The sequence below is a fragment of the Callionymus lyra genome, chromosome 7, assembly GCF_982586985.1.
Source record: "Callionymus lyra chromosome 7, fCalLyr1.hap1.1, whole genome shotgun sequence".
Lineage (NCBI taxonomy): Eukaryota > Metazoa > Chordata > Actinopteri > Syngnathiformes > Callionymidae > Callionymus > Callionymus lyra.
The window spans coordinates 17,347,248-17,373,825 of NC_141824.1; the positions used below are offsets into that span (position 1 = coordinate 17,347,248).

The 26,578-nt window shown below is 40.2% G+C and overlaps 1 protein-coding gene across 2 annotated transcripts in view; it reads right to left on the reverse strand.

Moving 5' to 3' along the window:
• Window positions 1-25,384, reverse strand: part of arhgap42b (Rho GTPase activating protein 42b) — an 87,108-nt gene extending 61,724 nt beyond the window's left edge. For both annotated transcript variants that reach the window (XM_087795866.1, XM_087795865.1), the window contains exon 1: window positions 25,129-25,384. In XM_087795866.1, coding sequence (XP_087651992.1) covers window positions 25,129-25,282 — 154 coding nt within the window. In that variant the 5' untranslated portion in view covers window positions 25,283-25,384. The remainder of the gene's footprint in view (window positions 1-25,128) is intronic.
• Window positions 25,385-26,578: the final 1,194 nt, after the last annotated feature.

The window sequence follows — 26,578 nt, forward strand, 5'->3', positions numbered from 1 at the left end:
GCATATACTTAAATGTGTATTTTCAGCAGCAGTAGAAGGATAAACACGTCTTCGCTGCTGATACCAGCTTAAATATCTCGCGATTATTTAGATTCTCATATTTTTTCTTTATTTATTTTTCCAAAGTTGCAATACGTGCTGCCAGCAGGTGTCGGCGATAGCAGTTCAAACAGCTGCTTGAAACATCGTTAAATAGAAGTAGAAGAAGAAGCTGTCATGTGATTTCCGGTTAGTGTGTAGCTTCAGGGTTTGATTTGAGACATACTATCTGCGGAGAATTTGCGTACTAGTTAGTATGCATACTAAACTGATGCATACTAACTTCTAGCATACTAAGATTAGTATGCGATTTGAGACACAGCACTGGTTTCTTTCTTGGACCAATTTATTTTTTCTTTGAATAATAACACATTTTAAATCTATCTATCTCAGGAATTAGCATGACCATGAGAACCAGTATTGTGTTTTTTTAAATTCAGGAATATGGAGTTATGAGCTAGCACTGTGTTTGATCAGATGCTAAGGCTAGCTAGCTCTGGTTTGATGCAGGCAGGTCAATAACTTATGTTGGATTTTATTTCAAGCAAAAAAAAGCTTCGATTAACTAGAGACGTTAATGTTTAAGAGATCAGGATCGTGTCAAGAGCAGGTTCTGCTGGTGTGAATAAAAACATGCTTTGTCATTCCTGCACCAAACCAGCGCTAGCTAGCGTTAGCAAAACAAACTTCACACAAGTGCAGTATTTTACCTTCATTTTTTTTTTGGATGAAACTTTACACATGAAGTTAAGAATCATTTTTCAGCTTCTTCTACTGGTTTTTGAGTCCGTTCTTGGGGGTAAGACAAAGCTTTTGTCTCAATATAGAGCAAGAAAATAAACATTTTGCCTGTTTGAACCTTGAAACAGGAAGTGGAAATATTGGTTTGTTATTATACTTGAATGTTGCTCAACTCACTGAATGCTTATAGTTTTTTTGTTTATTTCATTATAAAAAAAAATAGATGTTTACATCGTCACTATTTAAATGTGAAATGATTGGTTGTTGGTTTTGTTATTTAATAAAGTTATGTACTTATAAAAGTATTTTTTTTATCATCGGAGGGAAGTGAAGAATCCAAAACAATTCTGTTATTTTTTTTTATATTGTGACAAACCTGGTTGTTTATTAAACTCTATTATTATCTTTCGTTCTCTGTTAAAGGAGAGCCAGTAAGGGAATGAAAATTGAGAATGATTTTTTTCGATTTCTAACCAAATAAATGACCTCAAAGCACACACAGATTAATTAAGTACTGTAAGAATTTTAATAAAATCTTATCTTTATACACAAAAGCTCATCTTCTTCTCTCCAGAATCAGTTTTTCTCCTACAAAACAAACTCCCTCGACTCCTGGGCTGCGGCCTCTGCCGTCACTGAAGATTTCAGCGGTTACTCATCAGGCAGAACCAGTGTCGTACAAACGTATCGCGCTTCCATCAGAACCATTATTAAATCAAAATCAAAGAAATATTCATATCTACGTCTGAAGGACTGATCTGCATCAAACAATAGCACACAGATTGAGTAACTGGATAATTGGGAGCGAAAAGGAGATGGATAATGAGAACCAGCCGGACATTTTATACGACGGCCCACTCGCTCGTCTCGTACCTGCTGTTGACGGTGACTCAGTAATTGCTTCTTATATGGACGGCTGTGATGAATCTACTTTCTGCCAAGAAAGATTCATCAACATGAACTGCAGTAATTTCACATCTACTGCTCAGACAGTGACTCGCGTCGTCTCGTGTTTGATTTAATTGCGGTTTGTTTTCTTGATGGAGTTTGCCACTGTGCACGTGGGTGACGGTCCTCAGAGGCTTGATCGTGAAGTTTTCATTCAAGTGCTGACAAGTGGTCTTTGAAATGGAGTATACGGTTTTATGAAACCTCTTCAGCTGCTCCATGAAACATCCATCAGCTGTTGCATGAAACCTTAACTACTTTATGAAACACCGATCAGCTGTTTCATTTCATGTAACAATATCAACTGCCTTATGAAACCTCATCAGCTGTTGCATGAAACAATATCAGCTGTTGCATGAAACAATATCAACTGCTTTATAAAACCTTCATCAGTTGTTTCATGAAACCTCATCAGCTGTTTCATGAAACAATATCAACTGCTTTATAAAACCTTCATCAGCTGTTTCATGAAACCTCATCAGCTGTTGCATGAAACAATATCAACTGCTTTATAAAACCTTCATCAGCTGTTTCATGAAACCTCATCAGCTGTTGCATGAAACAATATCAACTGCGTTATGAAACCTCCGTCAGCTGTTTCATGAAACAATATCAACTGCTTTATGAAACCTTCATCAGCTATTTCATGAAACCTCATCAGCTGTTTCATGAAAAAATATCAACTTCTTTATGAAACATCATCAGCTGTTTCATGATAAAATATCAACTGCTTTAAGAAACCTTCGTCAGCTGTTTCATAAAACAATATAAACTGCTTTATAAAACCTTCATCAGCTGTTTCATGAAACCTCATCAGCTGTTGCATGAAACAATATCAACTGCGTTATGAAACCTCCGTCAGCTGTTTCATGAAACAATATCAACTGCTTTATGAAACCTTCATCAGCTATTTCATGAAACCTCATCAGCTGTTTCATGAAAAAATATCAACTTCTTTATGAAACATCATCAGCTGTTTCATGATAAAATATCAACTGCTTTAAGAAACCGCCATCAGGTGTTTCATAAAACAATATAAACTTCTTTATGAAACATCATCAGCTGTTTCATGATAAAATATCAACTGCTTTATGAAACCTTCGTCAGCTGTTTCATGAAACAATATCAACTACTTTATGAAACCTCCATCAGCTGTTTCATGAAACAATATCAACTGCTTAATGAAACCTTCGTCAGCTGTTGCATGAAACAATATAAACTGCTTTATGAAACCTTCGTCAGCTGTTTCATGAAACAATATCAACTACTTTATGAAACCTTCGTCAGCTGTTGCATGAAACAATATAAACTGCTTTATGAAACCTTCGTCAGCTGTTTCATGAAACAATATCAACTACTTTATGAAACCTTCATCAGCTGTTTCATGAAACAATATCAACTGCTTTATGAAACCTCCATCAGCTGTTTCATGAAACAATATCAACTGCTTAATGAAACCTTATCAACTGCTTCATGAAACCTCATCAGCCGTTTCATGAAACAATATTAACTGTTTCATGAAACCTCATCAACTGCTTCATGAAACCTTATTAACTACTTAATGAAACCTAATCAGCTTTTTCATGAAACATCATCAGCCGTTTCATGAAACAATATCAACTGCTTCATGAAACCTCATCAGCCGTTTCATCAAACAATATCAACTACTTCATGAAACCTCATCAGCTGTTTCATGAAACAATAAACGACTTCATGAAACCTCATCAGCTTTTTTATGAAACAATATTAACTGTTTCATGAAACCTAACCAGCCAATCGCTACAACACAATAACCACTAATGAACTAGGTATGCTAACATATTAACACTAGAAGAGAACTGTCAAACCTCTGCTACAGAGTACTCCCCACCCGAAGACCTCATGACCAACAAGATCTACTGAACCGTCAGGGAGGAGCACCCTCACTACAGACTGAGGCATATTTCAAGAGGCAAACTGCAGGAACTTGAAGATCTGTGAGACACAATTCTCACCTTCTCTGGAGTGGATTTTGATCCAAACCTTTACTTATAAAAGAGAAATTCTGGGCCCGGAGAGTGTCAAAGCTCACACATCTGTCCTTCTTCCCTCCGTCCTCACTGCCAGCAGAATTCTGAACCTTCTTCTGCAGCAGTAAATTGATCTGCTGCTTCCCATCTGGCGACGTGTCAGACTCCTAAACCTCTGCTGCTCCGGCACGACCCTCATCACGGGAGCAGCGTCTTCATTTCCTGACTTGAATCCAGCGCTGCTCACCATGTGGAGACGAGCTGACTCACTTACTGCCTCGTTTTAACACTCGAGGTCAGAGAAGCTCATTCTGATGCTTTATAATGGATTTTAGATCAGCTTTCTATACATGAAATAATGTGGAACGATCATCCGCAGCTGTTTAATAAAAATCTGTGAAAGAGATGACACTCATCACAGTGTGACACCAAGCAAGTGACTCAACACCCAAATCAATGCCATTTCACTTCTACAATCACACATTAAGCTTTGATTTTTGGTGGCGTTTTTCTTTTTTCCGTTCTTTTAATCATGAGCCGCACCATCTTTTGATTTTAATTTCATTCATATTTTGTTGTTCAATGTCGTCCATTTGGACCTTTTTGTCCAATTTGTGTGTGTTTATTTTTAAATGTAATTTATTCCAAATATATAACAAAAGTTTTGATATTTGATGTGATGATGTTGATTAATTAAAGGTCAATTGTTAAATTCTTCCTCGACAAGACCCTCATCATGACCATGTTTTGAACTTATTACTTTATAAAGTTCTCCCCCGTCTGAAATCTCAGCGAACGAGAGGTTCAAGAGCAGAGTCCATTATGACTTTATAATGGCTTCACTCCTCCTCTAGCCAGCTGTAATCACACCCTGCTTTGTTTATACATCGAGTCCGTTAGAGGTGGAGTCTTCAAGAACTTATGACGCGCAACGACAAACCTTGATGCTTGACCGATAACAGGTGGGTGTGGTTATGGTAAACAAGATTTCATCTCCAGAAAAATAAAATGTTTTCATTGGGCGGGGCTTGAGCACATTTTCTAATGTGTATATTTTAATGAAAGGAGAGTTTTGTACAAACAGACACAAACTGATGAGTACAATAGAGTTCCAAGATCAACTTAGGAGACACTTAAATCAACAGATTATTTGTCTTTTAACCATCTGACAGTGTACAAAGATTGGACCGTCCGGACGTAATGTCTGTACATCTCTCTCTGTAAGATTAATAAAGAATTAACCTCCATTAGTCACGGTCACAATTTTTAATAGTCAAGGGTTGTAACGAATTTGTGCAATTTAGCCTAGTGGGTTGTGTCTCCATTCAAACACCTCCTAATCCCATTACATCAAAGCCCTTCTAGTAATGATCGGAGAAATAATATTTATTTTTGTAGACTCACTTCCAATAGTTACTATCTGGTTTCACTAACAGACTTGAACAGATTGTTTGTGGTTCACGACACTCCAGAATCTGTCATAATATTGGTATATATGTTTTCACGGAGTAATACTTGAAGCCGGACTACATTTATTTGTAATTTACAAACATTTTAACAATCTATAACTACAACAATCACTTATGTATGAATACATTGTTGGACTAGTCGTGTTTTTTAACAATATCAAACGCCGTTAAATTCTCAAAACTGAATCCAGAATCCAACACCACATGACCAGAACACAAAAGCCTCAGTGGTCAACGACAGCTCCGGGTCAGGTATATATATCGGTCAGAAATGAACGAGGAGGAGGAGAGAAAGAAAAGTGTAGACGGCTATTGATTTTTCTAAATGGTTTTGATCCATTATCTGTGTAACCATTTACTCATGTAGACGTTGACAGCCGTACTACCCATCTATCTCAAAACAAAGACAGGCTGTAAATGTTTGATCCCAAAAACTACCTTTTTTTCTTGAACAAAATCTATTTATATTATTTTTAAAATTGACTTCTGAATGTTCGAAATCAATCAATTCCAGAAACTGATAAAACGTTCCTTCTACAGCCCCGATGGCGAGATTTATTGTTTACAAGATGCAGTAAAGCTGGAAACTTTTATATCCATAAAGGAAAAGTACATTTTATCAATCGAAGAACAAACACGATGTAGCTTAAGGTGATATGATTGGTCTCAATCGTTTATCAACATTCATGACAGCAGCAGCTCATCCCAGCCCTTGATGGCAAAGGACGTCGAGGACGATCTTGAATCTCGTGTCCATCACGAAGATGCATCATCCAGACATCGTCCTCAAGTCTTGCTCTGACCCCGGAGCTGCCGAATCTGGATCAATATCAGACAGAAGTTGTCGAGATGCGCTCGCTGAACCATCAATTATTGATGATTCTTATTTCTCTCCGACGCCGTTTGCAAAATAAACTATTAGCCACCAACACAGGAATCAATGCGAGGAGAAGCAAAACCACATTCACACCTTTACGCTTGTAAAACTTATCGACTCCACTCGGAAAAGTCTGGTTTTAAAAAGTAAAGCGAATGTACAAGAGCCAAAGGTCACAGTTTTCCAATTGTCAGCTTGCGGCTGGTTGTCCAGAAGTCACAAGAACACCTTCAACTCCTTCTTAAACTCATCAACTGTTTCATGTCGGCTCATCAAGCATCACTAAAAAATAAGGAATGTCGAATGTTGAAAGATGCAGAAACAAAGAATAATTTCCCTTGTCAAGTTTAATTGGTATGTTTGTACATTTTCGATTTTTTAGAATTAGCTACGAAATTTATTTATTTTCTGACAAGAAATACTTGATTCCCCTATCCAGTAAAACGTTTTTTTTAGAAAAAAAATGACATCCTGGAAAAAATCCCATTATATCAAAGCCCTTCTAGTAATTATCAGAAAATATTTATTCTTGTAGACCCAATCCAAATAGGTAGCCAACATAGCAGATAACTTAATTTACCTTGTTTTTTTATTTCTATAAAATGAAAAAAGAATCCTGGAAAATAAACTAAACAAAACAGCATTGAGTAGTGTCAACTTAACAGATGCAGACTGCATTTCCAAGATGGCCGCCACTGAAAATTGGATTTAAATTAGATTCGAATTGACTTAAATGACATCCCATATATAATTTCCATATAATGTACCAGAACTGGGTAAGGTTGTGGCCGGGAAGCAACGTGCTTCCCCTAAACTTTGGAGGCCCTCAAAACCGAGTCTTGTTCTGCGCAAGGTTTCAGAAATCAGAAATCCTTTATGTGTCCCGCGAGGGGAAATTCAGTTTAAACAACAGCAAGCGCAATACCTCAACTAAAAAACACCCAGAAATAGAATAATACAATGAAAAGAAAGATCTAAATAGAATATAATAAAAATCTGCCCTATATTATATATACACTATCATATTTACAAAAATAACAAGAAGAAAAGGTGCTGTTAAATATTTATCTTGCTGTGTTCTTATTGTGGAATCTGATGGCAGCGGGGAGGAAGGACCTGCGGTACCTCTCCCTCACACACCTGGGATGGAGTTTCTGCCTTCTAAAAGATTTTCCTCGCAAATGTCACACTGTGTTTCACTCATTGTTGACTCACTAGGATCCATTTTTATTTTCTCACATGTAGTTTTCCTTAACCCTTGTGTTATCTCAAGGTCAAGGTGACCCAAAGGCCCTAAAATGAATGAGTTTCTGGTATCCCATGTGTTGCCTCTGGGTGAAGGTGAATAACCGGGTCAACTTGAACCCGAGACAACACAAGGGTTAAACTCTAAAGAGTCTTGAGATTACTTTGTAATAAATTGACACTTATAATTGAGATCATGTAGAAACTAACAAAATGTTTGGATTTATTTATATTATTCATTCCTAGTAATTATGACTATAGAGCTTTTGTTTTAGGACTTTTGTCTGCGCTTTGGTCATTTTTGTGAGTATTAGTTGACCCTTGAAAGGTTTAAAATGTTTGGAAATATTTAGATATTAGATAAAAGAAGACCAAGTGATACATCATTTATTTTTGATGGTCCCTCATAACAACCACTGTATAAACTCTGGCCCCTGAAGAAATGTAATTACCCACCACTTTGTTATATGAAGTCTATGTTCAGAACCGTTTTGACAGCACAGTGAAGGTTCTGAGATTATAATCAGTCTGTAGAAAAGTTCCAGCAACAGTCTAGACTTCAGTGGTTCCTTCAAAACCTTCTCTGGTTCCTCACTCGTCCTACTCTCCTGACTTTACCAAAAGGTCCAAAAGCTCGTCCAGTGGGGACCATGAAACTTTGGAAAGTTTTCCCAACTCCACACGTGCAACTTATCATTCGGCCTGTTAATCACCATCAATGATTTGAGGACATTCGCTCATTAGTGGCTCCAACATTCCAGTAACGACTCGTGAAGATAAATGGAAGGAGTGAGCAGATAAAGGAAGATAAATTCAGCGCTTGAAGGAGCCGTGAGAGCTTAATCAGTGTAAACGATCCCGAGGTTGTAAATCTGAAAGTTTCAGGAGGAAACAACGTGGACGGAGACTTTTTTTGTTTTATTGGTCGGTGGTCGAGGACGTTCACTCCCGCCTCGGATCATAACACACTCGGGCAGGTGCGGAGATGAAAACCGATAACACAGATGCTCTTAACTAACGCTCCGCTGTTGTAAATCTGAAAATCCATATTCACTTTCTTTAGCATCGACGCCGCCGCCGCCGCGCTTGACTGGACAACATCATCGCCATCATCACGGAGGCAAACAAACACTTTTGAGGCAAAGCAGACGGAAGGAGAGAAAGACGGCATCAACCTCTCTGGTGCAGAGGGAGGAAAAAGAGGTGAGCTGCTCGTGGAACTAATAAAAAGGAAGAAGATGAAGGTGTTTTTTCACCGCGTGAATGGAAACAGGAATCCTGACACATACAGACGAGGGCGAATTCACGCTCGAATACCACGGCGAGATTTTCTGCAACAGATCAGCTTCATTATTTTTTAACGTGCACGTCGTGGAAAACCAAAGACAATGCCGAATGTAGAATCAAAGTAGAGGTTTTATTACGAACGGTTACAATTCAAACACATCGGAGACAAGATACATCCGCCATTTTGACTCTCCACTAACATGAGACCCGCCCACAGCAGATTGACCCAAAATTTGAGCTCCGACAAGAAAGTATTTTTGTCGCCAGAACCACACTCGAGTGAGATTAGATCAAGTACCTTGAAACAAATTGTATTTTAAATAGTTTGTTTTTATGGGGAAGCACTTTAATTTCATTGTTTAAAACTTGTTTCAAAACCGTAAAAGCAACATCAAATCATTTTATTTGGTCATTTAGAACTGACTGGATATTGATACGTCAATCAAACCCAAAACCCTCTTCTTTCTGTGAGTCACGAGGAATAGAGTTAGATTTAAGGAACATTCCAAGTGAGCTTCATTAAAATGTTTTTTCAAAGGTCTTTTACATTTCAATAAAGTGTGTGTAATGTCTACGTTTTATTTATTTTTTATAATTAACATGTAAATATTCAAAGCTAATTTTTGTTCATTTTTTTTGTTAGCTTAAACCTCCAGTGAGAGAATGGCGATGACTGAGGATGAGAGGATACGGTCGACTCCAGCGGCTTTTAAAGCTGATGTTAGAATACGTTTGGTTTTGAAAGAAATAAAAGCAGTTACGATTCAAGTAATCAACAATAATACACAAATATCGTTGTTCCTTGCTGCTTACATGAGGCAGTGTCATCACTTTTAGAGTCCACTAGATGGCGGTCTCTGCACTATTTACCTCTGTTTGAACAACAGCTCTAATGAAACATCACATTATGTTTAAACTGATGGCGCCACCTACTGACCTCTAAACAACATGACACTGCTTCATGAAGCTTCATATCAGACCATCGCTACATATATTTGGTCCTGTATCGTGATGTATCGCCGGATTCTTGTCAGGTAAACCAAAAACACTGTACTTCTATATTTTTGGCTTTCAATATTAATCTCAGCAAAAATAAATGCAACTGAACATCCTGTTGTTCGTAAATCAAAGCCAGGAAATCCTGCAATTAACTTGTTAAATCTAGCTTCGGAGGATCACTCGTGGTCTTCAGTCCAGGTGCCCCCTCGTGTGAAATCAACCCCAAGAATAAAAACTAATGGGTGTTAATGCCACGACATGAGACGCTCGTGGTAACCGCTGTTTTTCTTATTAAAGTATTCTTTACACTCAGGCTGGCTGGCGAGGATCCGTCACAGCGGACTGGGAACAATAATTGCGGCTCGCCGTCAATCTGGGACGGATTTAATCAAAGAGAGGGAGCTCTGAGCGGCCAGACGTGACCGGACCGAGCCGAGGCTGGCCGGGGTGAGAGACGGGAGCCAGGACAGAGTCTGTCAGTTTTTCACATCGCACAGCTCCCCGGGGTAAGAGCCTTTATCTGGTCTCCACGGCAACCGCATACTTCTACAAATCCACTGCCTTTGATTCGGGCGGAAGAAGAGTCCGCTGCATTCATGCAGGAACGTTGAGTGTTGCTGCCTCGATGTTACGACTCAGGACCAGACAGGGTTTAAATTCTGTAGTTCCACGACTTGTACGGTAAATATCGGCAAGTTCCTGGACGACGGTCCAAATCCAGAAAGTCGGAAAAATCCACAACTCAGCTCACAAACACACAGTAGAGCTGGCGAACAACAACAACTGACAACATCAGATTGAAGAATGAGATCGAAGATAAAAAGTGTTTGTGACTTTTTATTTCAGCCTGTATCTCAGTCTCTTTTATCCTTTTAACTTCACGCGACTAATGTATTTAACTGAACGCTTACATGCTAACAAGTTTATCAAAGTAGTTTCTATCCAATTAAAGTGAAACATCAACAGTTCAAGTCACAAGCTCTCTTTTTTTAATGTTTGAACTGTCCCTCCTTTCACAGGAAGTCTTCACAGAAAATGAGCTTTCGTTTTTACTAACGTTAGCATTAAGCAATTGGGTTCTTGTCACATGAATCGAATCCGCCTCTTAACACAAGAGACTCTGGTTATTCACCATCGTGTTTCAATGAATCCCTTTCAATTTCACTCTCATTTTGGTCTTTTCAGAAAAATAAACCGAGAAGTAGAAGAAAGAAAACGATTAATCATCTTTTCTGTTGAATACTACTGCCTGAGAGGGCTTTCATTTTGTGAAATAACATTAGCATGTGACTTGACTCATGAAAAAGAGTGAAACACAAACTCTTTGGAAATAAAACTTTGGCACAAAGTCTCTAGAGCTACACACACATACACAGAACGCCATCGTCGGCATAAAATCGAACATACATCGATGCAAACACATCTTGTTGTAACCAGTCCAGAGCTCTTGCTGATTCAGCGTTACAGCCAGATGTTTATGTCATGCACTTAATTGTAGTTTTTTCTGCAGGTCATGCTATTTTATCTTTTACTTCCTTCTATTTGAACGTTGGTCCATCAATTTAATCCCGATATTTAACTGGTCCGTGGCACAAAAAAGGATTGGGACCACAAGACATCCAGTTTACCAAATGTGTTTGTGATTTTGGACTTGATAGTTAAAGTCTATTTCAGACGACTAGTTTACCAAATCTTTCTTGTTATTTTTCAAAAAGTCCATTACTGTCTACTCCATATCGTCTTTTGTTGTACTTCACCAAGTCTGATCATACTCTTGTTGCCGAGTCCGTCCTGAACCAGTTTCTTATTCTACTCACATCTTTTCCTGAGAAAAGCCATATTCGCACGGGATAAGTATCACCTGTGGACCTTGGTGTTTTGTAAATTCCCCCCCTCTGCGTTATTTTAAGTGCATTCACACAGGATAAGCGACGTCTGTAAAATAGTCATATTTACTGACATTACCTAGAGATACAGATCTTAAAAGGAGCCCAACTGGAACTGGAACTTAGTTTGTAGCTGTGCAGCGCGCAAGTCTTCTTTACTTTCGTCATGTGGAACACACCCCCCCCAACAACAACAACAACAAACTCAATCTACTTCCTTTTCAACCCTTACAAAATAAAACAGCGGAAGTAAATATTAACACAATGGCGAGTGCCTAAAAGTCCGTTACAGTTGCATAAATGCGGCATTCAGAATTACAAACACAGGATTCACACGTGATTAGTATTATCACCCCACGTCTGTGTTTTGTGAATTAAAGTATGTAATTTGCGGTGGAATTATTACATTACAAATCACAGACATGACACATTCACACCGGATAAAAACTAAAAAATTCTCTGCAATACTTACAAATTACCAGAGATTCCCAGGTAATACTTATCCCGGGTAAATCGGACAAAAGTGAACTTTAAGTTTAGGACATCAATCAACACCAGGTTGGAAGGTGTTGTGTCATCTATTGTTAGGGCCAACAGTGACTTTAACTGGTTCTGAAATCAACAACGCTATTCAGTTTTATCTATCTATCTATCTATGTATCTATGTAGCTACAATCCTCTATCTGGTGTTAGCATGTTAGCATGTTAGCAGGTAAAAACATCCACAACTGTGTGTGAGCTCGACAGTTTCGTTCAAGAATATCAGCTTCAACACAAACGAAAGTTAAGTCGAGTGTCGGCCCCTTGGCGACGAAAAAATGTCCTCGTTCCCTGTTTTTTTTACGACTCCAGCGAGCAGATCAGTGAAGAAACTGCTGATCGCACCATTAATTTTTAACAGTATTTACGAATCTGCTTCCACATCAGCAAAGTTGCTCGTAGCAGCATTAGCAGCAATTAACAGCGTTTGTCCGTTAATGGTTGTGTTTTTTCATCGCAGAGCGAGAAAACGCCTCCGAGAAAGCAAACGCATCTGCTCGCCAAGATGGGTCATTGGCCGTAATTAGTCCTGCGTCGGCCAATTAAAGACTCTCCGTCATAAAGAGGTTTGCACCAGAGTCTCATGGGTAATGAAGCTAACCGAGGACACGTGTACTGAGTAAACACCATTTGACTTCAACTGTGGACATTCTCGCGCCAGATCGCACTGAGAGGCTGAAGTGTCTGAAAGTAATTCTATGAAACTGTGACGATTCATTTTATTACACTTACATATTTGAGTGTATTTAGTTCGGTTAAGAAAATAAAAGCTTCATGTTCTCTCCACAATAAAATTTAAGTGTGACGCAACACAAATGAAACAACAACACAACACAACTGCAACACAAAGTAAACACAGGTGGAACAGCAACATTACACAATTACAATATAAACTAACCAACACAAATGAAACACAACACGAATCAAATTTGACAACAACACAATTGCAATACAATTTTTAAAAACACAAATCGACTTAACACAAATCTAACAGCAACACAACATAATTGCAACACAACAAATTAAACACAATCACAACACAAATTACCTAAATCATGAATCAAACACAACACAAATGCAACAACCACACAATTGCAACACAAACTAAACAACACAAATGCAACAGAACACAAATGTAACAGCAACACAAGACAATTGCAACACAAACTAAACAACACAAATGCGACAGAACAGAAATTTAACAGCAACACAAGACAAGAGCAACACAAACTAAACAACACAAATGCAACAGAACACACATTTAACAGCAACACAAGACAATTGCAACACAAACTAAACAACACAAATGCAACAGAACAGAAATTTAACAGCAACACAAGACAATTGCAACACAAACTAAACAACACAAATGCAACAGAACAGAAATGTATGAGCAACACAAGACAATAGAAACACAAACTAAACAAGACAAATGCGACAGAACAGAAATTTAACAGCAACACAAGACAAGAGCAACACAAACTAAACAACACAAATGCAACAGAACACACATTTAACAGCAACACAAGACAATTGCAACACAAACTAAACAACACAAATGCAACAGAACACAAATTTAACAGCAACACAAGACAATTGCAACACAAACTAAACGACACAAATGCGACAGAACAGATATTTAACAGCAACACAAAACAATTGCAACACAAACTAAACAACACAAATGCGACAGAACAGAAATTTAACAGCAACACAAGACAATTGCAACACAAACTAAACAACACAACCAAAATGCTAAATAGTTGCAACACAACTCATCTCAAACACAACATGAATAAAAAAGCTGAAGTGCAACACAACGAAAATAGACTACAAATCTAACACAAAGGCAACCCCAATGAAAGAAAGTTACGGAAACACAACACAATTGTAACAAAATGAAACAGAAAACAAATACAACAAGACACAACAAAATTGCAAAAATAAGCAACAGCAACACAATTTCAATACAATAGTAAATAGAATGAATGTTGTTACCTCAGTGTTAAAGAGTTTATTAAACATGTCATGAGTCATGTGATCACCTTCTCTAATGAAGAACTTCACACTTCAATGACGAGGAAAAATCCTTGAAGACGATGTCGTCGTATTCCGTCAACATTTCTGAAAATTCCTCAAGACATACCAGGAAAATCTGGTTCAATTCCGAACATCAAAGACGCCGGAGCGTTTCTTCTCATTCCTCAGAGCGAGATCTCAGACACATCCTAAAGATCGGAGTTTTTTTTGGGGCAAATAAACAAAGACAAAAGCGACTTATTTCGTCGACGCGTTGCAGGCGAGACACGTCGGCTCGGTCGTGTTGTCAGCGAGACTGAAGACGAGCGGCTGCTTCAAAGCGAAACTCGCTCGCGGCCTAACAAGAGGAACTTTGATGCAACAGTGGGGGGGCATCGTGCCACTTTGATTCAATTTGGAGGGATTGTAACGGAGAGCAGGCCTTCAGGTGAGACCCCCCCACACCCCCCCACAGTGGGAAGACGTGACTCCCTGAGCTACAAACTTTTTCCTCACCTCCCAGCTGATGCCAGGAGGAAAGGAAGCCAAGTCTAATAAGTTCATACCTGCTGCCTCGGTCGCCGGCTCTCGTCACACACACACACACACACACACACACACACACACACACACACACACACACACACACACACACACACACACACACACACACACACACACACACACACACACCTGGGAGCAAACAAACGTTGTTCGTCGCGAGGAGAGTCGTGATGAAGCTGCGGAAGACGATCTCTCAAGAGTTCCGGCGAGAATCGCAATCACCGTTTCTAGTTCAAAGTGTCCCCAGGAAGTGAGTTCTGAGAGCCGATCCAACCCCCGTCACAACTTCAACGACGTCAAGATCCGATTGTTTGTTGATGGTAATACTGCTTAATGTACAAGGTCACCACTAGAGCGAGGTAACTTAAGAGGAGTAAAAACCTCAAGTGCGTTGCTCTCCTGAGAAAAACAAATGCAGTACACATGCCAGGTCTGAAGGTGGCGCTGTGACGAGGAATGAGACGAGAAGCTACTTAAATATCTCAATTTTTTATTTTATGATACAAATTGCTTTGAGTTGACGTTTTTTTTTATCGTTTTTAATGGTTTATATTTTAAAGTGTGTGAAATGATTTGTATTTAAAATTAACATGCAGATATTCACAGCATTCATTTTTGCGCCTCAATTAAACCTCCATCCACTAGATGGCAGCAGTCACAACGTACTTCTCAGCTAAAGGAACAATGAAATCTCTTGCGATGACCGAGGAGTGTCTGGATATTGGAAAGCACTGTTATTCATGGTTTATACTTCAGATTAGTCTGTTATAAACTAAATAATTCGACTTTTTTATTTATTATTAATTACGATTTACATGCAAATATTCATTATTTACGTTGCAATTACACTTCTGGCCGCTAGATGGCAGCAATCATGACGTCATACGCAGCTAAAGCTACAATGAAATCCTGCGATGACTGAGGACTGTCTCGATATTTAACAACACTGTATCCATTTTTAAAATGTTTTACCATTTATTTCATTTGGGTTTTCAAATACACATTTTTTATTTCATAATGATTGCTTGTTTTATATTTCAGTAACAGGTGTTTAAAACAATAAAATTACTTTTTTTTTCATATACGATTTAAATGCAAATATTCTTTTTTTGTGTGTTGCAATTCAACTTCTGACCATTAGATGGCAGCAGTAATGACACAGCTATAGTAACAAATAAATCCCACGAGATCCTGGCAATGACTGGGGACGAGAGGATACAGTCGACTCCGGTAAGTACATGTTTAGGTTTCAGTACAAATGATATCAGTTTCGATTTCATCAAGAGTCATGTTATCTGTAAATTCTTCAACACCAGAGTCAAGTACCCGACAATACTACACATATATCCTTGTTACTGCAGTACCGAAATATATTGTATTGTCGACCCCGTGTTGTGATACGTATCCCATCGCCAGATTTTTACCAATACACAACCCTTGTTGTGATGCTTACACTTCACTCGTTAAGTTCACTGAGAAGGTGTGAGACGATGAGAGTATTAATAATATAATAATAATAATAATAATAATAAAAAGAGTGATGTTTTAGAGATGTGTCATATTGTTGAGTGAAAAAAAGTCTATACAAGTTCATTGTAAGAATGTTTCAAGTCTCACCACAGCAGCCATAAAACTGACTTGTCAACAACTGGTGACTAATGTGTTATTTTGCGACATAGTTCTCAGTTTGATTATTCATGTCTTAAACTCTTCTTGTTTTACTGTCAACAACAAGAACTGCAGATACAGAATCTTGCAAGAAGTAAAACCCGACTCAGCACATTTTTTAACAATCAAGACGCAGTAGATCCAGGACACTCGTGAGCGATCGTCGTCATAAAAAGGAATAATTGTGTCCATACATCAGTCCGGAGTGTCGACGCCACACTCGACAGGCGTCAACAACAACAACAACAACATCGGCGGCGAAACGACACTCTGGCCGAGGTGCGTTCACTGCCTCGCTGTCTCTGGAGAAAATCTCATTTCCACTACACAAGTACAGATTCATCAAAGCGCCCGCGATACATTATAGATGATATAATCCTGACTCGGCTCTCCTTCTCGCAGGAGTCCCACACACACTCTGGCGGAGTGATGTCAGAGTGGGGGAGGAGTAGGAGGAGGAGGAGGAGGAGGTGGGGGTTATACAAGCGTGTTTACAGGCCACTTCCTGTGGCTGAGCCTCGGAAACATCATCTGGGCTTAGAAAAACAAATGAAGTCTCCACGACTGAGATATGACTTCTGACAGAGACTAGTCTTGTCTGTTCATTAACAGCTACTGTCGGCAGGAACAAGCGGAGCAGACAGAGGAGCAGACAGAGGAGCAGACAGAGGAGCAGACAGAGGAGCTGACAGAGGAGCTGATAGAGGAGCAGACAGAGGAGCTGATAGAGGAGCAGACAGAGGAGAAGACAGAGGAGCTGACAGAGGAGAAGACAGAGGAGAAGACAGAGGAGCAGACAGAGGAGCAGACAGAGGAGCAGACAGAGGAGCAGACAGAGGAGCAGACAGAGGAGCTGACAGAGGAGTAGACAGAGGAGCAGACAGAGGAAAAGACAGAGGAGCAGACAGAGGAAAAGACAGAGGAGCAGACAGAGGAGCAGACAGAGGAGCAGACAGAGGAGCTGACAGAGGAGCTGATAGAGGAGCAGACAGAGGAGAAGACAGAGGAGCTGACAGAGGAGAAGACAGAGGAGAAGACAGAGGAGCAGACAGAGGAGCAGACAGAGGAGCAGACAGAGGAGCAGACAGAGGAGCAGACAGAGGAGCTGACAGAGGAGTAGACAGAGGAGCAGACAGAGGAGAAGACAGAGGAGCAGACAGAGGAGCTGACAGAGGAGCTGATAGAGGAGAAGACAGAGGAGAAGACAGAGGAGCTGACAGAGGAGCAGACAGAGGAGCTGACAGAGGAGCTGACAGAGGAGCAGACAGAGGAGCAGACAGAGGAAAAGACAGAGGAGAAGACAGAGGAGCAGATAGAGGAGCAGACAGAGGAGAAGACAGGGGAGCAGACAGAGGAGCAGACAGAGGAGCTGACAGAGGAGCAGACAGAGGAGCAGACAGAGGAAAAGACAGAGGAGCTGACAGAGGAGAAGACAGAGGAGTAGACAGAGGAGCAGACAGAGGAGCAGATAGAGGAGCAGACAGAGGAGCAGACAGAGGAGCTGATAGAGGAGAAGACAGAGGAGCAGACAGAGGAGCAGACAGAGGAGCTGATAGAGGAGCAGATAGAGGAAAAGACAGAGGAGCAGACAGAGGAGCAGATAGAGGAAAAGACAGAGGAGTAGACAGAGGAGTAGACAGAGGAGCAGACAGAGGAGCAGATAGAGGAGCAGACAGAGGAGCAGACAGAGGAGCAGACAGAGGAGCTGATAGAGGAGCAGACAGAGGAGCAGACAGAGGAGCAGACAGAGGAGCAGACAGAGGAGAAGACAGAGGAGCTGATAGAGGAGAAGACAGAGGAGAAGACAGAGGAGAAGACAGAGGAGCAGACAGAGGAGCAGATAGAGGAGCAGACAGAGGAGCAGACAGAGGAGCAGACAGAGGAGCTGATAGAGGAGCAGACAGAGGAGCAGACAGAGGAGCAGACAGAGGAGAAGACAGAGGAGCTGATAGAGGAGAAGACAGAGGAGAAGACAGAGGAGAAGACAGAGGAGCAGACAGAGGAGCAGACAGAGGAGCTGACAGAGGAGTAGACAGAGGAGCAGACAGAGGAGAAGACAGAGGAGCAGACAGAGGAGCTGACAGAGGAGCTGATAGAGGAGAAGACAGAGGAGAAGACAGAGGAGCTGACAGAGGAGCAGACAGAGGAGCTGACAGAGGAGCAGACAGAGGAAAAGACAGAGGAGAAGACAGAGGAGCAGATAGAGGAGCAGACAGAGGAGAAGACAGGGGAGCAGACAGAGGAGCAGACAGAGGAAAAGACAGAGGAGCTGACAGAGGAGCTGACAGAGGAGCAGACAGAGGAAAAGACAGAGGAGAAGACAGAGGAGCAGATAGAGGAGCAGACAGAGGAGAAGACAGGGGAGCAGACAGAGGAGCAGACAGAGGAGCTGACAGAGGAGCAGACAGAGGAGCAGACAGAGGAAAAGACAGAGGAGCTGACAGAGGAGAAGACAGAGGAGTAGACAGAGGAGCAGACAGAGGAGCAGATAGAGGAGCAGACAGAGGAGCAGACAGAGGAGCTGATAGAGGAGAAGACAGAGGAGCAGACAGAGGAGCAGACAGAGGAGCTGATAGAGGAGCAGATAGAGGAAAAGACAGAGGAGCAGACAGAGGAGCAGACAGAGGAGCAGATAGAGGAAAAGACAGAGGAGTAGACAGAGGAGCAGACAGAGGAGCAGATAGAGGAGCAGACAGAGGAGCAGACAGAGGAGCAGACAGAGGAGCTGATAGAGGAGCAGACAGAGGAGCAGACAGAGGAGCAGACAGAGGAGAAGACAGAGGAGCTGATAGAGGAGAAGACAGAGGAGAAGACAGAGGAGAAGACAGAGGAGTAGACAGAGGAAAAGACAGAGGAGCTGACAGAGGAGAAGACAGAGGAGTAGACAGAGGAGCAGACAGAGGAGCAGATAGAGGAGCAGACAGAGGAGCAGACAGAGGAGCAGACAGAGGAGCAGACAGAGGAGCTGATAGAGGAGCTGATAGAGGAGCAGACAGAGGAGCAGACAGAGGAGAAGACAGAGGAGCTGATAGAGGAGAAGACAGAGGAGAAGACAGAGGAGAAGACAGAGGAGCTGACAGAGGAGCAGACAGAGGAGCTGACAGAGGAGCTGACAGAGGAGCAGACAGAGGAGCAGACAGAGGAGCAGACAGAGGAAAAGACAGAGGAAAAGACAGAGGAGCAGATAGAGGAGCAGACAGAGGAGAAGACAGGGGAGCAGACAGAGGAGCAGACAGAGGAGCTGACAGAGGAGCAGACAGAGGAGCAGACAGAGGAGCAGACAGAGGAAAAGACAGAGGAGCTGACAGAGGAGAAGACAGAGGAGTAGACAGAGGAGCAGACAGAGGAGCAGATAGAGGAGCAGACAGAGGAGCAGACAGAGGAGCTGATAGAGGAGAAGACAGAGGAGAAGACAGAGGAGCAGACAGAGGAGCAGACAGAGGAGCTGATAGAGGAGCTGATAGAGGAGCAGACAGAGGAGCAGACAGAGGAGCAGACAGAGGAGCAGACAGAGGAGAAGACAGAGGAGCTGATAGAGGAGAAGACAGAGGAGAAGACAGAGGAGAAGACAGAGGAGAAGACAGAGGAGTAGACAGAGGAAAAGACAGAGGAGCTGACAGAGGAGAAGACAGAGGAGTAGACAGAGGAGCAGACAGAGGAGCAGATAGAGGAGCAGACAGAGGAGCAGACAGAGGAGCAGACAGAGGAGCAGACAGAGGAGCTGATAGAGGAGCTGATAGAGGAGCAGACAGAGGAGCAGACAGAGGAGCTGATAGAGGAGAAGACAGAGGAGAAGACAGAGGAGAAGACAGAGGAGAAGATAGAGGAGAAGACAGAGGAGAAGACAGAGGAGAAGACAGAGGAGCAGACAGAGGAGAAGACAGAGGAGCTGATAGAGGAGAAGACAGAGGAGAAGACAGAGGAGAAGATAGAGGAGAAGACAGAGGAGAAGACATAGGAGAAGACAGAGGAGAAGACAGAGGAGAAGACAGAGGAGAAGACATAGGAGAAGACAGAGGAGAAGACAGAGGAGAACAGATGGTAGAGTGGTTGCCTGCAGTCCAAAAGGTTGCAGGTTCAATCCCAGCTCCAGACAAGCTTGTGTCGTTGTGTCCCTGAGCAAGACACTTTACCCTGATTGCTCCTGATGGTGAACTTGGCGCAAGTGTGCAGCCTACTCCCATCAGTATGTGTGAATGGTTGAATTTCCCCTCGCGGGACTAATAAGGGATTCTAAAAAAAAAAAAAAAAAAAAAAAAAAAAAAAAAAAAAAAAAGAAGATAGAGGAGAAGACAGAGGAGAAGACAGAAGAGCAGACAGAATATTTGTTTCAATGTTTGCCCATTTTATTGTTAACTATTTGGGAGTTTTTTATTTGAATCATTAAATTATAAAAATAATCTTTTGTTTCTCCTGTGGTGGTGAAGAAAGAGCTGAGTCAGAAGACATAAACTTCTTCTCTCACTCTGGACTCAAGAACAAGATCAAAGACATGAAAGAAGTTCAGTCATTCAGGAGAGACTCGGAGTAGAACCTTTGCACCTCCTTCAACGAGTGGACAGTAGTTTTTGTCAGGATGTCTACTTGACATTCCACAAAGACATGATCCAAGTGGGAGTGGTTTGGTTTTCTTTTACTTTAAATTAAGGACAAAAAAATAGAAAACTTTATTTTTGTATTTTAGTTTTTTGATAGGAACGTTTTACTTCTCTTTATCTTTATTCCCTTTTATTATTACTTGATCTGTTATTTTTTTGTTGATGTTTCATATTTGGCATAAATAATTAAAATAAAATGAAAGATGTAAAGGTAAAAAATGTAATGATTATTCCAAAAATCTTTTTATTTTAGTTTTTCCTGTTGCTGAAAAGAAAGAGCTGAGCCAGAAGACAAAAACACTATTAATTGTAAGTAAGTAACTAATTTATATTTGTCGAACGCTTTTCCAGAATTGTGGAAAATCCATTCTTCAAGGACACTCGGGGAAAAATAATCTAAGGCGGAACGTTTAAGTTAAGGACAAGAACCACCAAAACTTTTCTTACAATTTTTATATTCGTTTTTTATCAAATAGTTTTTGTTTTCTTTCTTTAGTCTGTTGGATTTCAATTCCACTGCGGTTTTTTTTTTCTTTTTGGTTATTTATATATTTAAATAGTTTTTAATTAACCCTTTACCCCATTTTTATTTGACTCACTTTACATTTTTTTGCGTATTCCTTTTCTTTTGTGTGTACTGGTGAAGAAAGAGCTGAGCCAGAAGACAGAACTCGGGCAAACATTGACGTTGGGCTCAAAAACATGTTTAAAGACGCGAGAAAGTCGTCCAGGAGAGACTCGGAGTAGAACCACAGCTCCTCGACGCAGTTAAAGTGCTTCGACTGGGAGGAGGTCCAGGGTCGGAGCCAGCGACTCGGAGGCTTTCATTTGGGAGTTCATTGGATTCAATAAAGAGCCGCGATCAACATGTGAAGCTACTCGTGTAAACAATAACAGACACTTCAGAGCCACAACAGTAAATATTTACCTCGCGCACGTCCATGCTTGTTTGTTTATTTCCTGACAAAAAAGGATCAAAGCTACGAAGCCGCTAAAGATAGACGCTAGAAAAAAAAGCCGCATTCCATTCCCTAACTTTGTATTTACCCTCAGTCTTCTCCTCAGTCACACATTAACAAGAGCGTCCACCGGTTGAAGCCGAGGATGATGGGAAAACGATTCAATCCTGAAGCACGGAGTCATTACTGGGGAAAAGGTCGGCCCCGACGGAGGGGTCAGCGCGGGTCACAAACCCTCAGTTCACCACCATCAATTATTGATTTCCACCCGAGCCCGAGCGTTTTCCTCGACCTTTCCTGAAAGTGGAAGGAGACGCCGCTTTCTTTCATTTCACTTCCGGGGAAAGAGTTTAATGACCTCAATCTTTAGCTAATTGACCGGTTTCGTTAAGACGACGTCGCTCAAGTCGTGGAGACGAACTTCCTCGAATAAAAAGGACGGAGGCGGATCTTTTATTTTTCCGCCGAGTCAGGACTTTCAGCGTTTCACATCCTCTTCTCCAGCTACTTTCCATTTTTATGAGAGCCATATTTCTAATCTCCCCCGATTTCACACGAGCACTCGTGACGTTAACGGACCCCCGGGTCTGGGATCCAGGCAGAACAGGAAGTTGACTTTATCAGCGCTGTGGAATCTGGGAGGACGGCGACCCCGGCTTTCCAGACGGAATGAGATCATCCTCAGCGTTTATTAAAGGAGCGCCGTGTTTTCATTTCGCTGCGAGAGACGATGATGCCTCTATGAACACGAGAGATGCTGCTTCTATGAACACGAGAGATGCTGCTTCTATGAACACGAGAGATGAAGCTTCTATGAACACGAGAGATGAAGCTTCTATGAACACGAGAGATGAAGCTTCTATGAACACGAGAGACGAAGCTTCTATGAACACGAGAGACGAAGCTTCTATGAACACGAGAGACGAAGCTTCTATGAACACGAGAGACGAAGCTTCTATGAACACGAGAGAAGAAGCTTCTATGAACACGAGAGACGAAGCTTCTATGAACACGAGAGACGAAGCTTCTATGAACACGAGAGACGAAGCTTCTATGAACACGAGAGACGAAGCTTCTATGAACACGAGGGATGAAGCTTCTATGAACACGAGAGATGATACTTCTATGAACACGAGAGATGGTGCTTCTATGAACACGAGAGATGATGCTTCTATGAACACCACAGATGATGCTTCTATGAACACCACAGACGATGCTTCTATGAACACCAGAGATGATGCTTCTATGAACACCAGAGATGATGCTTCTATGAACACCAGAGATGATGCTTCTATGAACACCAGAGATGATGCTTCTATGAACACCAGAGATGATGCTTCTATGAACACGAGGGATGATGCTTCTATGAACAAGAGAGATGAAGCTTCTATGAACACGAGAGATGAAGCTTCTATGAACACGAGAGATGATGCTTCTATGAACAAGAGCGATGAAGCTTCTATGAACACGAGAGATGAAGCTTCTATGAACACGAGAGATGGTGCTTCTATGAACACGAGAGATGAAGCTTCTATGAACACGAGAGATGAAGCTTCTATGAACACGAGAGATGAAGCTTCTATGAACACGAGAGATGAAGCTTCTATGAACACGAGAGATGAAGCTTCTATGAACACGAGAGATGATGCTTCTATGAACACGAGAGACGATGCTTCTATGAACACGAGAGACGATGCTTCTATGAACACGAGGGACGATGCTTCTATGAACACGAGAGACGATGCTTCTGTGAGAGATGAAGCTTCTATGAACACGAGAGATGAAGCTTCTATGAACACGAGGGATGATGCTTCTATGAACACGAGAGATGATGCTTCTATGAACACGAGTGATGATGCTTCTATGAACACGAGAGACGATGCTTCTATGAACAAGAGAAACGATACTTCTATGAACACGAGAGACGATGCTTCTATGAACACGAGAGACGATGCTTCTATGAACACGAGAGACTATGCTTCTGTGAGAGATGAAGCTTCTATGAACACGAGAGATGAAGCTTCTATGAACACGAGAGATGATGCTTTTATGAACACGAGAGATGATGCTTCTATGAACACGAGAGATGATGCTTCTATGAACACGAGAGATGATGCTTCTATGAACACGAGAGATGGTGCTTCTATGAACACGAGGGACGATGCTTCTATTAACACGATAGAGGAGAAGCTTGTGTGCGATTGTGAGTCTCTCAACATTAGTGTAGCACTTAAAAATATATTTCTTAAATGTAATTGTATTATTCTTACAATAAATGCGCTGCAGGAAATATACACTATTTTTCCAAAAGAATATTGAACATTAAATATTTTGTTTATTACATAAAAATGCGTTTATTATGTATTCAATTAAATAAAGTGAACACTGAATCAACTTTGTAATCACTTTAACAAAACAGTTTATGTTTATCAAGTTATTATTAGTTAGAGTGTTTGAAAAATGGAGGTTTAAACTAAGAGAAAAAGGAAAAAACATTAAGTAAAAATGTCGATCATTGAATATCAGTAGAAGAAATTTGTTATTACGTGTTCCTTGTGGAAAATAAAATAAATGTATTTTTAATTTGAATCTAGTTATGAAAAGTGGAAGAAATATATACAATTTCAAGGGAAAGAAAATTAGTGAAATTGTCAGAGAGATGAAGAAAATAATACTGATTAAAAACGTTAAAAAAAACGTTGAAAATGAATTCTAAGAATACATATAATTATTTTTATAAACACACACAAAAACATGCTCGAGTCATCTTGAACTGTGTAATACCTTCAACAAAACAGATCAAGAAAGTCAACAAAAATAATGAATAATATGAATCCGATCTAAATCAATCATAATACAAAAGGAGGAAAACGATAAAGGACAAGTTTGAGCTTTTAAAACAAACAAAATAAAATTACATCTAGGGGTAAAAAATGTTAAGTTAAGAAATATTTTACAGTAGAAAAACTTTACAATTGGGTATATTTTAAAATACTTTTCAACAAAATTATTTTGTAGTTTTGTTTATACGCAATGAAGTTAATTCAAGCAGTTATTTATCATAATGTAACTTTTGTTTGTTGTTGATAATTTAATGGTACCGGCTGGTTTGTTCTGGTCTCTTGAAAGACAAAAGCAGCGTCAACTATCGAGCAGCAACAAACATAGACAGATTTAAGGAGGTCTTCACTGACTAGACATGCTTGAGTCACAGGTGAGTCACAGGTGAGACACTCAGGTGAGACACTCAGGTGAGACCCAGAAGAACAGATGAACTCACTCTTGAGCGCAGTCGTCAACATGTTCCCATCCTTGATCAGCTCCTTGATGAACTTGTTGGTTCTGTCCAGCTCCACCTCATGACACTTGAGTCTGTCCCTGAAGTCCGGGCTGTCCAGGAACGAGTCGCTGAACTCCAGGGTCGGTAGTCCCATCGCAGCGGCTCAGAGTCTGGAGGAACAACAGGCGACGAGTCTCATCCAAAACTTTTCCACAAGTTTGTGCGAGAAGAAGAAAAAAAAAATCCACTTCCTGCTTCTTCACCTTTTTTTTTTTAGGCACGACAGTGAGACTCCTGGTGGTTAGTTTGGGGGCCTGCCAGCGCCTGGACCACGAGAATATTTACACTTTTTTTAAAAATAAAAACAAAAGTTGAAACTCTTCCAAAGCGAAACATTGATACATCAAATAAAATTCGTAATAAATAAAATAAATAAAAAAATTTAAATGTTTTTTTTTTTCTTTCGATGAAAAAAATAGACATGTGAAAGTACGGCACGGGGGCTACATGCAGCCCTTTGGCTGTATTTACGAGGCCCTCATATCAGCAAAGAACTGATCCAGTTACAGTTAACTCATAAATAATTCAAAAATGTTTTTTTTTATGTTTTAATGATTTATTTTCTGTTTTTAGTGAATGTTACCTTACCCTCAAATTATTTGACCAATCAAACTATATATATATATATATATATATATATATATATATATATATATATATATATATATATATATATATATATATTTATATATATATATATATATATATATTAGTTTGATCGGTTTTGATATATATACAGTATATATATATATAGTTTGATAATTTGGATAAGATAATGATGTTTGTTTATTTTAATGTAGTGACTGGAGCTCAGTTGTCTTCATCTTCATCCAAAAAAACACTTAAAGACATAGATAATAAAAAAACAATACCACAGACCAAAAAAAACAAAACAATAACAACTACTATATATAAATATAAATATAAATATATACTGCATTTCTGTCAGGGAAAACACTTGATAATAACTAAATCAACGTGATATATACTGTATATATATATATATATATATATATATATATATAAATGTATTTGGCTTTTTAAAATTTGATTTAAAGATTGAATTCCTCTCATTCCCGTCTTGATAGGGAGAGTGACCGTTATGATCTTAATGATCTTAAGACTTTAAAGTTTAATTTGATGAGACCATGGGATGGTTCGCTCTGATCAACTTACTTTCATGTTGATATTGTTACCTGTGAAGACACCAGTCAAGACAAGATAAAGAAGAAGAAATGATTGATGTCAACAATTATGAACTTGAATGTGAAAAATACTGTGTAAACATACTGTTTAGGTGTTTAGGGAAGGAGGACAAACCTAAAGATTACAGATTACAGAAATAGTTCAGCTTTGAAGAATGAAAACAGACGGACTCGCACTTCCTGTT